Here is a 17146-nt window from a genome sequence, read left to right as displayed (position 1 = left end):
TGTTAATGTACTTACTCGTGATTTAATTATTATGAATACCGAGTAAAACACCTTGATACATGTTAACCAAACCTGCATCACTTGTATTTCATATAATTTCTTAGAAATCCTCCATTCCTTTATATAATACAATATCTTTCATCCATTTTCAATGATGAGATGTACCTTAGCAATCTTTCACTAGTTGTATTATTTCATTTATGCGTTATCGCGAAATTAGGAATGATGATCAGGCTCATTTACAGCATTAAATTAGTTTTAAATATCCTTCATTCAGAAGTTTCCAATTCTAATTAAGTTAGAATTGTGTGTGTATTTGTTGTTTTGTTTTCGTTGAAAGATTGCATTAAGTTGTTAACTAATGTGATTCACTATCAGACATCAGGGAATTCTCTGTTTTAACATTTTGTTGATTTTTTTATCCTTCCTAGTCATCATAATTAAAAAAAAGTACTCCATCTACATATTAAAAATTGGTCATTTTCTTTTTCTGAGTTCTCTGTAATACTAGTTTTTAGCCATGGCTTATTATTGCAGCAGCTTATCAAATCCAATAATAACTTTTTACAGATAAAAATTAACCGACTTTTTCATTTAAAAAAAAGCTCTAAAAGGAAGAAAATTATTAAACTGCTGAAAAACGTTAAGAATCAGAAAATTAAAAATGTTCTAAAAGTAACAACTATCAATAAAAATTGAGGACCTTGTTGCAATAAGGGCTGAGAATCCCAATTTTAATGTTTTGGGAAATATATATATATATATATATATATATATATATATATATATATATATATACACCCTCCATTCCAAAAGAAACCGAACGTTTTAAAAAAACAAAAAAGCAATGTACATTTTGGAACAAATCATTTTTATTAATCAATGTATTCCCCTTCTGCATCGATACACATATTTGCACGCTCCAACAAGTTGTCAAACGACTTCTCCATGTCCTTTATTGGAATGGTCTTTAGGACGGCGGTTGTCGCCTTCTCAATGGCATCAATCGATGCGTGCCACTTTCCTTTCATCGCCAAATGCAGTTTCGGGAACAGATAGAAATCGCACGGAGCGAGATCTGGTGAATAGGGCGGATGATGCAACCGAATAATGTGATTTTTGACCAAAAATTCAGTTACAAGTCGCGAACGATGTGATGGTGCATTATCGTCCAAAAAGAGTCCAACTGCCGATTTCGCGATATTCGGGCCGAATACGACGAATTCTTGCCAGCAAACGCTTCATGACGTCCAAGTAAAACTCTCCAGTGACTGTCTGGCCGGGCTGAACAAATTCTTTGTGGATAATTCCTTTTGAATCGTAAAAACAAATCAGCATCACCTTAACTTTTGACTTCACCAAGCGACTTTTTTTTGGGTGTTCCTTCATCCGGCGCTCTCCATTCAGCACTTTGCCGCTTTGTTTCGGGCTCATATTCAAAACACCACGTCTCGTCACCAGTTACAATCGATTTCAAGAAGTTTCGATCCTGCCGAGCACTTTTAACGATGTCTTTGCAATGCGCAATTCGATCAACTTTTTGGTCTTCGGTGAGTTTGTGTGGTACAAACCGCGAATTAACCTTCTTAAGGCCCAAAACTTCGGTCAAAATGCGGTATGCGGTTGTTTGAGGAATGCCTAATTCCATTTCAATAACTTTCACCGACGATTTTTTGTTATGTTTGATGAATTCACGCACTTTTTCGATGTTTTCTTCCGATAATCCGGTTCTGGGACGGCCTGATCTTTCGTCATCATCCAGCGTCTCTCTACCCGATTTGAATCGCCTGAACCACTCGTAAACTTGCGTACGGGATAGACACTCATCACTATATGCATTTTGTAGCATTTGGTGCGTTTCACTAATAGTTTTACCCAGTTTAACACAAAACTCAATTGCAGCTCGTTGTTTGAAACTCATTTTCCGACCGATGTACACAACACACTGACAGTTGAATCGCAATAACTTTGTTGCCGTGCATCCAAATGTCATGACATTTATACCAGTTGTCAATGAGGGACTACGCCATCTACCGGTAAAATATTACAACAGATGGCACTAGTGGTACTATTTGTTTTCAAAAGTTCGGTTTCTTTTGGAATGGAGGGTATATATATATATATATATATATATATATATATATATATATATTTGTTGAAAATTCCATTTTTATTCTTTATTTCAACAGTACATCCAGCTCCAACTATGGATATTTCGAAAACTAATACAAGGAGTTAACTCCTTTTTGGATTAATTGCTTGCGCTTTTCTATTTTTATTTATTTATTTATTTATTTTTGTCGGGGAAGAACGAGTAAATACAGCAAAACCGATGAATTTTGAGCTAACTCCTTATTTCAGCAAGCTCTTCAACTATTGAAGTTTGTGTCAAGCTAAACAAATTATTTCTTAATATAAGATTATAGTTTCACTGGTAAGTTTATTAGGCATTACCATCAACTCATACGTACTTGATTTTGCAAAGCTTGTTTGCGGTGTCAATCACTTGTTCACCTCTTACTTCCTGCCTTCCCGTCATTTTCCCACAAGGGACAAAAGAAAATTGGATTCAAGCGCTGTTAAGTGGAGAAATTCATAGCTGTTAAGGAAGTGGGAAGACAGCATCAGTGGTAGAGTGCTTACGTCTGGTGAAAGGGGTTCCTATTTCTATCCCAGCTTGCGCCAAGCGGACTTCGTAGTGGCCAAACACCATATGCCTGGGTTTTCTCGGAGTTTTCTTGTTTCCTCTCACTTCCTTCATTCTTATTATCAACCCTTTCATTATCACCATCTCCCTTAGCCTTGGTGTATAGTCGTGGGACATTAAACTAAAAAAAAAAAAAAAAGAAAAAAGAAAAAGAACAGGAGAGATAGTGTTATAAATGTGCTTTTCCATTGCAGTGCTCATTCAATTGTAGTCGTAAACAGCTGTCTTGCTTTCAGTTTTTAATATTAATTTTTTGTCAGATGTATCAATATTGTCTCGTGCTGAAGAGCAGAGCTTCACTTTTATTCAAAACACTACTTCAACACTTCAGAAATATTTTGGAGGTAAAGAAGTAGACAGTTGCAACCTGTGGCAGTAACTGATGCTGATGAATGTAATGGGTATAATGTATATGTGAAGTAAGTTAATTGAAGTAGTCAGGGAATAGTTGTTCATGAAATGGTATTTATTTGAAGTTCAATATTTTGGCCACGTCCCTCAGATGTATTGGTACAACAAGGACTATCTGAGTTCTCATTGCCGAGAGACACACGAATCTCCTAGTGCTCTGGATTTATTTATTTATTTATTTATTTATTTATTACGAATCTCCTTGTCCACGCAGTCAAGCTTCTTTTCCTAACTCAAATTCAGGGTCGTGGTGGCTCAGTGGTAGAACATTCATTTGGCAGATAGGATAACTGGTTTCGTCCCAGCTTTAGGTCCCAGCACCCATATAGGTAGATTTTCTCGGAGTTCTTCATATCGTCCCTCTCGAGACAAAAAGGCGTATCTCATTTTCTTAACTTTTTCAGGAGACAAGTTTAAACCTTTTCTCATTATTTATTCTATCGTCTTCTTTTAAAATTTGGTTTGATATCCTTCGTATTAACTTACGAAATCAAATTAAATTTTGACAGAACACGATAAAATAAACGTATGATAACATCTTTAAACTTGTCTCCTGGAAAAGTTGAAAAAATGAGATACGCCCCTTTGTCTCGAGAGGGACGAATTCTATTCATTATCATTATCATCGACTCTCTTAGCCTTAGATCATAATTGTGGGACGTTAAACTTTAAAAAGATCAAATGCCTTTGTTAAACCGACGAGGATCATTCAAGGTAGCTGTAGTACGTAAAGCTTTCCAGAAAAAAAAAACAGGATACCAGTATTAATTCATAAGCAATTGGTTTAAAGCAATCTCTCAAAACTGATTCTGATAATGATAAATAGGTTGGGAACAATTAAGACCATTGTGTATCATAGAAAAGATAACTTCAATGTATAAACATAGTATAACAACTGCTTCTGCATCATCGTGGGACTAACTACGAAACATTACTGAGAACGCATATATATCATGTTTCTCTGTAAACCTTTAGTTTTGTGACTTATCTAAAATACCTCTTCGTAAATTCTCTTCGCTAAACTCAGCTAGGCTCTTCGTTAGGCTCCTTGCTAAATAACTCTATCCTCATCTATATGATCTAGTCGTGTACGATCAACTTCAACTAGATTCTCTAGAGTACTTTTGAGTATATAGGTTCTAGTTCCTTACTGGTTTATACATTGACGGATCACATACATAGTCGACTGTATTCAACTCACTTGTTAACTTGACCGATTCACTGTGTCAGTCTATTGAAAGGGCGTTTGCAGTTTTCTGCGTACGTAAAAAGTACTTTTCTTTATATCTTTGTATTCACTTGTGCATATCAATTCCTGTTCATCCGATCAAATCATATGTACGTATTTTTTTATTTGCTTCCTGTCCTTGGTTCTTGCAGACAGACGACATCTGTCGATGGCATTGAATAGCATCTTCCTGTGGCCTTCAAACATACCTTGTTGCAGCTCATTTGGCCGCAGTAGCACAGTTGACCCGACTTATAAAATAACCCTTGTATAATTTAAATATTTTCATTGTTTTCAATGGTTTCGATGAGGAAAACAGTTATCATAAGTTTTCTCAACATCAGTATGATGGGTTTAAAATCAAGTAAAACTCCGATAAAAGAAAATACAAAAAGTCGAAATTACTAGTCCTTTTTCTATAAGAATACATGATAAAACAAGAAATAAACCTAATATCAATATTTTCGTAATACCGTTACTTATGATACATCTTGTGCTTCTGGGAACTAAAATCGTTTATTTTCCAGAAATCAAAACATTTCCCTTGTAGAGGAACTTTTTTTTTCTATTTTCAATATTCAAGTCTTGTGAAGTACTTTGTATTTCCCTATTCAAAGCGTTAATAACGTTTCCCGTCCCTTTCTTTTAGTGCTCCATTCAGTATTTTGTCAGTACAAATGTAAATCTTCTGTGAAATATTCTTGGAAAGGTTGAAATAACTACTTCGTAGAATTCTTTTCACTTGGGACTGCAGTGTAAAGTGTAACTAACAAGATATTATTTGAGCAAATATGTTTTGGATCAGTAGTTTTTCCTGTAGTTCCAAATGATCTTACTGTGAATGATAGTGAGTCGTGCATTTCGTCTGTCGTATTACTTTACCAACAGAGTCAATGTCAAATTTACTGTGCTGTGCAACTGGTGGGAAAAGACACTAAAGCAAGGTTTACCTATCTTATTATTTTCTTTTCCTGTTGTAACGTAATTTTATCTTGAAAGTAATAATAACAGTAATAATATGTTTATTTTTGTGCCATGAACAGCCTAATGGCAAAAAATACAGCACCCTCTGAAACAAAAACAAGCACATGTTGCATAATATATAACCTACCTACTAAAACAATAAAAAGTAATCTATATATATAAAAGAGAACGTACAAATTCCTTTGTCCGCTCATCACGCTAATACGGCTGAACCAATTTCTTTTATTTTTGGGGGGTTATTAGGATTTGGACCCTAGATGGTTTTTATCATATCACTTTAATTTTCAATTACCAGTGTCTTGAGATAATTGACCATTCAGGTGTCCACAAATCCTTTGTTAGTTCATCATAGGTAAAAATAAACGTATTTATATGCAACCCGCATGACCGTGTCACTCGGCGGGTTAACATAAATGACAGGCGCTATAATGTTAACATTTACTGCAATTTGAAAGCGAAAAAGTAAAAATTATCTAAGTAACAAAGTTTATTGCGTTCCGGGGTGACCGCAGCGAAGCGGGGTGAACGCTGCTAGTGATAAAATAAAATAGTATCGGATTAAACCATAATTCCTTGAAAAATTAATACAAAATATTTTTAGTCTCAAAATAGGTACATCGTCAACAATACTACAAATAATATTTGTACAACTTTAAAATTTATGCTTTTGAATGATAAACATGGATGCTTCAAATCAAATTAAAAGAATTGGATATTCTTAAAATTACAAATTTTGGATTCAAAGGAACTAATATTGATCTACTTATATTATACATTGGCACCTTTATACTTATATTATGTAAACAGTACTTACTATAGTATCTATTGTCTAGTATTTTCTGAATAAAATCTCTTTCAATAAGGTTTCTGTTGTCACTTAATGAATCTCCAAAATTGATTTCAGTATTCATAACTACGGGAGTAGTAATCTCTATTCATTTTACGACATAGTAGCTTAATAAAATATTTTGGACTGACGCAGTTTTGATTGGCAATGTTATACATAATACATATACTAATCCAAATAACGACACCAAACCCTAGTATTGATCTTGCAAGTATTTTGTGTAAATATACGTATGAGCTGGCATTTTTAAACTCAGGCCATTGTTTGAAAATGAACTTTATTATTTTTCTAATCCTTTTGGACTATCTCATTAATATGATAGCTAAACTTCATATTTCTGTCAAACACTATACCTAAATCTTTAATCTATGCAATATTGCTCCAGTAACTACATATTTACTCACGTAATATTGGGTTTTATTACGTGATGTATATTTAGTTTTCTCACAATTTATTTGAATAAGTTATTTTTACACCATATACTAACAAAATCTAAATCTTCCTGTAGTAAATCATACTCACTATTTACTATTCTAAATAATTTTAAATCATCGACATATAATAAAATATTTGGGTATTTAATTTTTTTTCAGGCAGATCATTAATAAATACACAGAGAAAAATCCGTTCTCCGGACAGCAGTATATTGTACAAATATATGGTATCCTCTTGCTTACTATAGAAATCAGTAGGGAGCATACGTTATCCGTATGCTACATAGGCACTACCCTTAGATGTTACATCATGCCGTTGCAGGATGTCTGACATCTAACAGTTTTCCGTATATCACATGCATATACTTATGTTACCTTCGTCAGCTATATGTTATATACGTCCATTTGTATGTGAGATCCTGGCCGCCTACATTGTTTCATACGGAAAGTACGTATAGATGGAACACTTATACAGAAGGTATTATAAAACATGCGTTTTCAGTTATACGTCTGCTGTACTTTAAGTCCAACTACTACAAGAATGACGCATGTAACCTATCTTTTTAAGTACGCCACCTACATTTTTTTTCTCAGTGTAGGGAAACAATAAAGGATATCAAAGAAGATCCCTTAGGTATGCCATTCTTTATACAACCATGACTAGAAATTATTTGATCAATTTTGACATTGAATTTTCTGTTTGCAAGGTAGCTCACAAACAAGGGCGCCGATCGTGGGGACCCGGACCCCCCAAATTGTATTTATAAATATACAATATTTGGCATAATTTGAATTCAGTTTGTCTTAAAATCCTCTTATATGCCTTGTGCATCTGAATGAGCCCCCCGAAAGTTACAGATAAATCGGCGCCCTTGCTCACAAACCAGCTAACGTACGAACGATATAGGTCAATGTTTGTTAATTATCAGTAAGAAGTTCATGTTTTATGAAATCAAAGGCCTGTGACAAACCTATATACTGTATATGGTGTCTATTTATAATCTATTCTTAAGTCCTAAATATGTAAAATCGGTAACATTTACAAGATTTGTTAACAATCGATTTCCGTTTATAAAACCTGTGCTGAAATTCAATTAATTAATATTTTTACATCAAATTGTGTGTTTGTGTATTATAAATAATTTCAAATTTCTTGCAAAGTGCATTGACTGACGTTATTGGTTTATATATGTGTTGATATTAGCGGGCTAGTGTATTGTTCAGAATAAAATATACTAATCTGTCCGTGAGTTGCATGTTTAAGTGAAACCAGATGACTTTCTATCGACAAATCTAAACACTTGAATATTTTCAATTTTCAAATAGTTATTCACCTTAAATTATACTTAATTTAATTTAAGGTAAAAATGTTATATTTAGCCCTAGGTTTTGTGATATTTAACTATATTTAACCCCTAACTTCTATCAAAGAGTTTTTGGTAGAAGTTGGGGGTTCCAAAAACCAAACCAAACTTCTTCACGTGGTGTACAATGAAATTGCTACTTGTTTCTAAAACAATGAATTTCCAGGTTCCTGTAACTATATAGTTAGTTATTTTATTCCACAAACACAAATAATTTTTCTCATATTGCGATGTGAAACTTCGAATTTTTATCAACTTCAATTCATACATTTTATTTTACTTTTCTTCCCCTTCTTTCTTTCATTTGGGACAGAGAAATGTGAACAAAATTTGAAGTTTCGAGAAAATTCTTGCCATCTATATTTACGTATCAATATCTTGTATCAAAGCAACGCCTCGTCAAGAAGTTGATCCTGCTGAGACTCGACAAAGTTTTGCTCCAAAGAAAGAAACCAACTGAAGATTAGCGACGTACGTACGTGAAGAATTACATTCAAAATCGACCTGGCACTCTGTATACAAGATTTACATGAGGATGTCTAAATTTCTAACATGGCAACAGTTTCCTCTTTCTGTCAATAATTTTCGAGCAATAGTATAATGAGAAAAGTGATAAGTTTTTAGAAGTTTTATATTTATCTATAATCAGTCACCATTTATGTGAAAATAAAAAGTTTTAACAAAATAGGCCTAACAAACAAGCTCATTGTGTGGTTTGTTTACTTTTTCTTCTCATTCGGATATTTTTTTTCCTGTACGTTGCGTGAAGTGGCTAGTTTGAGCTCAATAGATGGCAGGAAACTTTGCATAATAAACGCCTAACTAGATGTATGGTTGGTTGCCTATATTTCAGGTATTCTCCCTACATGAATTGAAGATCATTAGCGCGTTTGTCGGAATGTTTCCTCCTCAAGAGAGCGTATGTTTCAATGTGCAGCGGGAGAAATGATGCTGTACTGCTCTCTGAAAATGAGGCGCCGACGCCTGTCTTCGATCGTGCGTCGCGAGCGCCGCGTAGCGGATGTTTTTAGGGGTAAAAACTAGAGGGGGAGATCAGATGAAGCATCTGGTAGCGTCATACAATCGTAGTGGGACTTATGCTGAGTGGCAACAGTGTGACCGAGAGTGTGTGTTTATTTGTTTGTTGGTTTTGTTTCCTTCGCTTTTTCTTCGCGAGTTTCATCTTACATGGTGTTACTTATAGGGGTAAGGTGTCACTAAGCAGTCAACGTGTGGTTCCACGCAGTTGGTTCGCTGCCTCTTAGAGCTGACAGGTCATCGCGTCACCACGGGAACCGAGTGACCGGTGACCTTTGTTTACGGTTGGTAGATCCTGCGATGATAGGATCTGGCCTACCAAATACATCGGGATCTCGATCAGGAGACTGTATTGACCAAAGTATAGAGCATGTCAAGAAGCCCTCTCACTCCATTGGATACGATAGTTACGAAAGTAAAAGAGATAAAGGAGCATATAGTTGTAGTAGTAGTGGTGTGACGTCATCGAATGATAACTTAGCGTTCAACAGGTGTTCCGATAAAAGTCCGATATTAGCGTACCGAGACCAAGCAATTCCTTGTTTATCTTGTAAGTCACCTGATTCTATTGTAAGAGTTTGCTCAAATAAAAAGTGTATTGAAGAAAATAATCCTCAAACGACCAAAAGTACCAAGGTCCAAAGTGACTCCACAAATAATAAAGGGACCATTTCCACTGCTCATCCAATTAAAGCCGAAAAAATTGGTTCGTCATCTTCAAAACATTCCTCCAATCCTAAGAACGATTATACCCTTCTGGGCACCGGCTCAGATTGTGGGTCAAGTCCAGCAAGAAGGGTTGAAACATCTTCGGGCAAATCCTCTTCAGGCTCAAAGATCGATTGTACTTCCTCCGGGAAGTCAAAAACGGCCAAATGTATCAATTCTTGTTTTGGGACAAGATCTGACAACAGGAGTGGAAGTGGTGGTAACAAAAGCCCTTCCTCTTCGTATACCACTACTACTACAACAACCACTACTACTAATATTACAATTACTACTACAACTACAACGAGTGTCGGCTACAGTTCTGCCAACAAGTCAACAAGCGTGGTGTTTGCGGGGGAACATAGTAACAATCGATGTGTGGCCGCTGGACCCAGTACATCTTCATCAACAGGGTTGATGAGTATGGGAACGTGTAGTGGCACAGAATCAAGAGATAGTGGGGGAATTTGTGGCGGGGGAGCGTGTAGAAAGATTTTGCCAAGTAGGTCGTCTACTTCTGCATGCCAGAAACATCCGCAGCATGCACAAGCAACTACAGCCCAACAGGTAAGAAGATGGGTATCATTAATTCATTCATCTTCTGTTCTCTTTAAATCTTCTCTTCAATATTTTATTACGCTGAAAAAAAATATATATTGTTTTGTCCAAGGTATTGTGATGTTTCTGAAACTTTTATGTTGTTGCTGCCTTTAAGCTCTGACCTCTAACCTTTTTGTGCTATCAAGATTTTTCCTCTCAATTTTCAATTCTTTGTACCACTGAGAGAAGAAAGTCTGCCTCTATATTATTTTTCCTTTCCAAGAAAGATTTTCTAGTTCTTCACAATATTATTAAATTTCCTTTATTATTTATTGTATATTCTTTTTTAATTAATTTCAGTTTAATACAAATGTAATTATTTATTTTTTTGTGAAAATTTGAGGTTGAACATAATTAATCAATTAATTAGTTTAATAAGATTCCAGATATACGCTGATATAGTCAATCAATAACTAACAACAATATCGACAACAGTGGGAAACTAGCTGGAAGATGTCAACGGGGTTCTTTATTTAAAGGTACTATTTCGGTATCCTCAGCCACTAAACTCGAACCAGGGACCATCCGATGGCGAAGCAAGTACGCTAACCACTTGCTTATCCTCTATTGATGAATGTTTATGCCGGGAAAGAGTACAATTCAGAATATATTCATGTCATGTTTGGGAAATTCTACCATTTATACTACTTTTTATGGTGGTTATTTCCTTAGTTACACTTGACAGTACCAAGGCAATGGCTACTATTCAGAGACCTGGGCTTTTCCCATTTCTGTTTCTATCTTAGCTCAAAAGAAATGAAATGAAATCTTTCAGTTTTACGTCCCACGCTTATGCTAAAGGAGACGGTGATCATGAGTAATGAATGAAATGGTAGAATGAAGAAAATGGGAGGAAACGGGAGAACCCCGAGGAAACCCACGCACACGGTGTTTGTCCACCACAAAGTTCACTTGGCGGGGGCTGGGATCAAACCCGGGACCCCAAGCACCAGAGATGAACGCTCTACCACTGATAGCTCAAAAGAATATAGCTCTCCCTTCTAATCTAGAGCTCCTTCGTGGCTAAGCGGTTAGCGTACGCGCCTTTGGCGTGGTAGACCCGGGTTCGATTCCCGGCGGGAACTCATGTGATTCGGATTCCACGTTAATCAGTAGGCCCACGTCTCATATAGCCTCGTTGCTGAAAGAGACGCTAAACTAAAATCAACTCAACTCAACTCCCTTCTAATCTAGTAGCTAGCGCGTGCTGAACGCATTATTGTCATTGGGATTCCACTTTAAACTGATGGTCCACGTCTCATATAGCCTTCCTGCTGAAAAGAGAAGCTAAACTTCAACAAATGAAAAAGAATATAAACATGTGACGTTTAACTTATTTACAGATACATGTATTTATCTCACTACGGAGGAAATGCTTCTAATTTAAACGAGAGTTCACAAATAGAAAAAAAAAATGTTTGTTTCAAACACACTCCAACTTCTTTGTCTGACTACCCCTTTTATAAACTTTGCAAGCTCCATGTATTTTCGGCTTGATAGAACGCTTACCTCTGGCGCATCGGGTCCGTGGTTCGATCCACGGTCAGGCAAGTTTGTGGTGGACAATATCGTGTTCGTGAATTTTCTCGGGTACTCCCGTTTCCTCCCACATTCTCACTCCACTAATTACTCAATCATCATTCACTTGCCTTAATTATTTCTCACTTAGCCTAACAGGCATAATCGTGGGACGTTAAACTGAAAGATTTCATTTCATTTGGAATGAACAAAGTGGGAGGAAACTTGAGAACACGAAAAAAACCTATACACAAGTTATTTGTCCGCCATAAAACCCCTTGGCACAAGCTGGGTTCGAACCAGGTGCCACACATAATACAATATTCAAATAAATATTGATCTTTATTTTAATATGAATATTGCTTTAATATTAATTGTATGTGTTAAGACTAGTTGTGATTTAATAATCATGGAATTACATTATGTTTGTCGGTAGTTCGATGTAATTTTACTTCAAGATATTACAGTGTATTAGTTGGTTGATTTGGAGTTTAGGTCCCGTTCAGCACCGAGGTTCTATGAGACGTGTAGCTACAGCTTAACGTAGAACCGGAATCACATAAGCTCCCACCTGGAATAAAACTAGATGTTTCACGTGAAAACATTGATTCCCAATCTGTTTTGACTGACGAAACACTTCACTGAACACACAAAATGTCACAATACTTGTTTGATTTTCTAAATCAATTTAATACATAGAAGTTTTTTGTGATTGAATCAGAGGAAAACTGTTGAACAACTTGGAATGAATTTTTGAATGTATCACCTACCTCGAACTGGGTTTTCGTCATGTCAATTTGATTAAAATGCGTATTGTAAGGAGAATATGAGGGAGTTAAAACTATATAGTATCTCAGGAGCCCGTCCTGCTAGAAACATGAAACTCGATAAAAAAAAAAAAAAAAATGGAAATGTGTCCTATTGTTTTTTGAAGTTCTCGTTTGAAGGGAAGAAGTTATTATTATTATTATTATTATTATTATTATTATTATTATTATTATTATTATTATTATTATTATTATTATTATTATTATTATTATTATTATTATTATTATTATTATTATTGTCACGTTGAAAGAGGCGTCTCGCATCACGGGAAAACGGGTGATTAGTTTGAAATGGATTTTAGAACATAGTTTGTAATGAAATGAAATGTTTAAGTTTTAGGTCCCACGTTTATGCCAGCTAGTCTAAAGGAGACGGTGATGAATAGAAATGAATGAAGTGGTGGAATGGAGAAAGTGAGAGGAAACGGGAGAACCCCGAGAAATCTACACCCACTTTGTTTGTCCACCACAAAGCTCACTTGGCCCGAGCTGGGATCGAACCAAGGACCCCATGCACCGGAAGTGAACGCTTTACCACTGAGTCACAGCGGCCTCATTTAGAACGTAGTATTTGCCTAGAACTAGGTTTTCTAATACAAATAAAATAAAGAGTTTGTTTGTGTGTTTGTCTGTCTGTCTGTCTGTGTGCGGCCTGGGGACTAGACGAGTGGATCGAGAGTTACTAAATTTTGGTCACAGGTATCTTGGTCGAGGCCCCAGATCAAGAAGAAGCGCTTTTTTCAAAATTCAAACCAGGGGGTCTCAGGAGGAGAGGCGTTTACCAGGACATGTAAAAGTAGTAGAAAATGACGGATATAAGTGTCAAATTCATAGTTTTCACGGTCGCTGAGATCAATGGTGACACTTCCATTAGCGATGACTTGCAAATTCAGCTACCATTGCAAGCGGGCCGGGCGTCACCTGCAGGGATAACCGAGACATGTAAAAATAATCCAAAATGACCGATATTAGTGTCAAACCCATAGTTTTCGCGGTCGCTGAGATGAATGATGATACTCCCATAGGCGTTGACTTCCAAATAGCCCTCATCGGTTGGGGGCCAGAGGCGTTTTTTTTTTTAAATTCGAATTAGAGAGTTCCAGGGGGCGTTTACCGGGATATGTAAAAGTAGTAGAAAATGGTCGATATATATTTTTTGTTGCTGTTGTTCAGTTTGTTTACATAGATATTTTATCTGACCCATGCGAAGAATAGGTATATTCAGCTAGTATATAATATTAGTTTGATTCGAGGTTGCAGTATCCTAAGTGGAATATGTACAGGTTGGTGAAAATTTATGCGACTATCTCACGAGCTCATCAAGCTACGAACACAAACTTGGTATATAAACTCCTTACTAGAAGTTAGCGGACACATGTATTTGCGTTTTTGAAAATTTTTTATTTAAGAAGGGGCGGGAAGATTTTCATATATTTTTTTCGTCACATGGAAATCGACGTTGTCTGTTGCTTGTGATCGCATCGCGGGAAAACAGCTGACCCATTTAAAATGAATTTTGGAACATACAGTAGTATGTGCTTATTCAAACTGGATTTTTATCATGTCATGTTGATTAAAGGGAGTTAGGGGATTCAAAAATGTATGCTAAGAATAGATTACTGGTTTTTATCACTGTGTTTTCATCGAAATGCTATTTTATTGGGGGAAAATAGGTTCAAACAGTTTCCATAAACCTATTATCCCCGTGCAAAGAAGGGATATTTCAGCTAATAGTAATATGGATACAATTGTGCAATACCGTAAGCCTCTATAAAATAGTGACTATGTAGTATTGAGCATTATTACTGCTGCTTGAGACTTTGATTGGTGCAAACTGTATAAAAATTAATTTTAACTAATTTTTAAATGTTCCATGATGTTTAAATTATAAAATTTCACGATATATCCTAGGAACTGCGCGACACAATACTGTATGCAACATACCGATTGGGAATCACTACTGCAACCATATAGCCTGTTCTTACAGTGTAGTAGTACCAGGTGCGCACCCAGAAATTTTTATTGGGGGTTCCAATACTACACGCCACTAAGTCTATGTAGTATTGAATGGGACTCGTACCCGATAAGTAATTGTAAAATACTTCCACGTATATTTTCAGAAAAAAATGAAAGAACTAGATTGTTTTTATAAGAGAAACGCTACAGATGAAGTGTAAAATCAAATGTTCATGCTACATCAATAATTTCCCCGTTAATCAAGTATGGTTTTATTAAGAAAGTGTACGAATATAGTTGAGTTAGGAAGTTTTTTTTGGGAGGGGGGAATATTCGGACCCGGTGGATCACCCTCGCGGGTGAGCCCATGAGCACTATACTTAGTAACTTTGTAGAAAATTCGCAGTTTTAGTACAACTTTGTAGATAAAATTACTCTTATTTCATTGTTGGGCGAGAATTTACATGGGGAAAAATTGGATGGAAGAAAGGATGATAGAGAAATACACAGTGTAAACTGAAATTATTTGCACCCATCAAAGCGTTAACTCGTACGAATTTTTAATCCAATAGTAGCAACCGAAACGCAATCGTTCCATTTACTAAATCCGTTAAAGAAAATCTTTTGTGTTCTTTTATATTATGCTGTTGCTGGAAGTTAAGCATTATTTTCATGAACTGAGCGAGTGCTTGATTGTGGATTCTAAGTTGATTAAAAGTTTATTTTCCTCTGTTACACACTCTTTCTATCTTCCCATTTACAATATATATCATTGCGCGAAAGCAGTTAAGTTTGTATTTCTAAAACTAATGAATTCTCCAATTGTATCTTATGCTCTTTGCTAAGCGCTTGGATACGAGGAAATTAGTTTAAGCAATTAAACAAGAAACTTTGCTTCTAGAGTAAAGATAATTTCGCTTCCTTTGTAAACAAACTCAACTTTAAACACACAACTTGAGCCAATTCAGTAGATGTTGTACAGATGGTAATAGTGGTATTCTATCTTTTTTTTAATTTCAATTATTTCTCGTATCTGAACTTTTCATGATTTAAAGTTTATTTGGCTTGACATCAACTTTCATACTGTTCTTATAGTTTCAAATTGTTCATGTAGTAGTTGTTTAAATACAGTAGAAACTCGATTATATGGTAATGTGAACCAAAATAATGTTGTGAGTGATACCATAGCTCCATACTAGGGCGATCAGCTCTCATGCGAAGGATCTCTGGTTCGGTCCCAGCCCCTGTTAGTTTGTGGTGGATAACATCTTGTCCATAGGTTTTCTTGTTTCCTCCCATGTTCCCATTTCACTAATTCTTTCACAATCATTCACTTTCTTCAGTCTCCGTCTCTTTTTAGCCTACAAAGCATAATTATGAAACATAAAATTATAGATTTAATTTTATTTCAATAATATGGACAGAAGTAGGAAAACAAGGGCAGAATGAGGGCTTATAGGTATGTTGGGGTCAAAATAATATATAGGTTATAAACAACTTTGTCCATTTAAATATTAATACTATATATTGTATTGTTTGTTTTCGATTTGGATAAACCGAAGAGTTCCGGCTTTATCTATTTATCTATACTCCTCTCTCTCTCTCTCTCTCTCTCTCTCTCTCTCTCTCTATATATATATATATATATATATATATATATATATATATATATATATATATATAATATCGTGCTTTTCTCGGTGAGGTGAACCGGGAGGTAATGATGGAAGATCAGAGCGACCAACCACCTCCAAAATCCCTCTCCCAAAGAGTTTTTTCTAAAAGTCAAGACCTTACTAAATTACTTTCTCTTACCCAGAGACACTATATTCATCCAATTTCATAAATTTCGTATGCTCTCTTTCATTCCCTAAATGAATTTTCACAAAGACGTCTCGTTATTTCTCTAAGTGAAGTAAACTCGGCAACTGAAATCTTGACACCCTGTATCCCATACTTACGCTTTTTCTTTTAAATACAGTACAGTACAATCTTCTATGTCCAATTTTCCATTTTGGCCATTATCTGGTTTCTGTATCGAATTTCGAGATTTATTCTTATAACTAAAAGAGTTGAATAGAACGGTTTCTAAATAATTTACATATATATTGAAACTATGAATTAATAAACCCAACTGGGAACAAGCCTAAACTGAGGTGCAAAGGGTTAGTTCCGAGTAGTTAGGCAAAATTAATATCTAGCGATTACACGAAGCCTATTTTGAATTCAATAATTTCCTTCTAACGAATATAAGGTCATAGAATAGAGCGATCAAATTCTTTTTAGATGATTTTTTTTTTAATCGTGGAGGACATTATGAGTAAATATATGAGCAGCTCAGAGGAAGACAGTGATAAGCGCCAATTCCGGCGAAATTGAGTTATTAGGTGGAATAGTTTGGGATCGAATTACAGATCAGTATATAGGTAGTTTAAGTTCGGAATGGTACTTGTATACGGCAGTGGAAGCGTGTTTGGTATGTATCATTGCATTGCATTGCAAGGGAATTTTAAACTTTCTTTTC

At 35.6% G+C, this 17146-nt stretch overlaps 1 protein-coding gene across 2 annotated transcripts in view; it reads left to right on the top strand.

The window, feature by feature from the left end:
• LOC145695006 (uncharacterized) overlaps positions 1-17146 on the top strand; it is a 1107003-nt gene that overhangs the window by 259475 nt on the left and 830382 nt on the right. Inside the window, exon 1 of one of the 2 annotated variants that reach the window (XM_081771835.1) lies at positions 9029-10288. The exons of the other annotated variant lie outside the window; for it this stretch is intronic. Coding sequence (XP_081627961.1) covers positions 9314-10288 — 975 coding nt within the window. The 5' untranslated portion in view covers positions 9029-9313. Of the gene's footprint in view, positions 1-9028; positions 10289-17146 lie in introns of those variants that run through there. 2 annotated transcript variants of the gene reach the window in all.

Source organism: Thermobia domestica, chromosome 1, assembly GCF_964235325.1.
Source record: "Thermobia domestica chromosome 1, izTheDome1.hap1.1, whole genome shotgun sequence".
NCBI classification, from domain to species: Eukaryota; Metazoa; Arthropoda; class Insecta; order Zygentoma; family Lepismatidae; genus Thermobia; species Thermobia domestica.
This window is presented reverse-complemented; position numbering and strand designations above follow the sequence as displayed.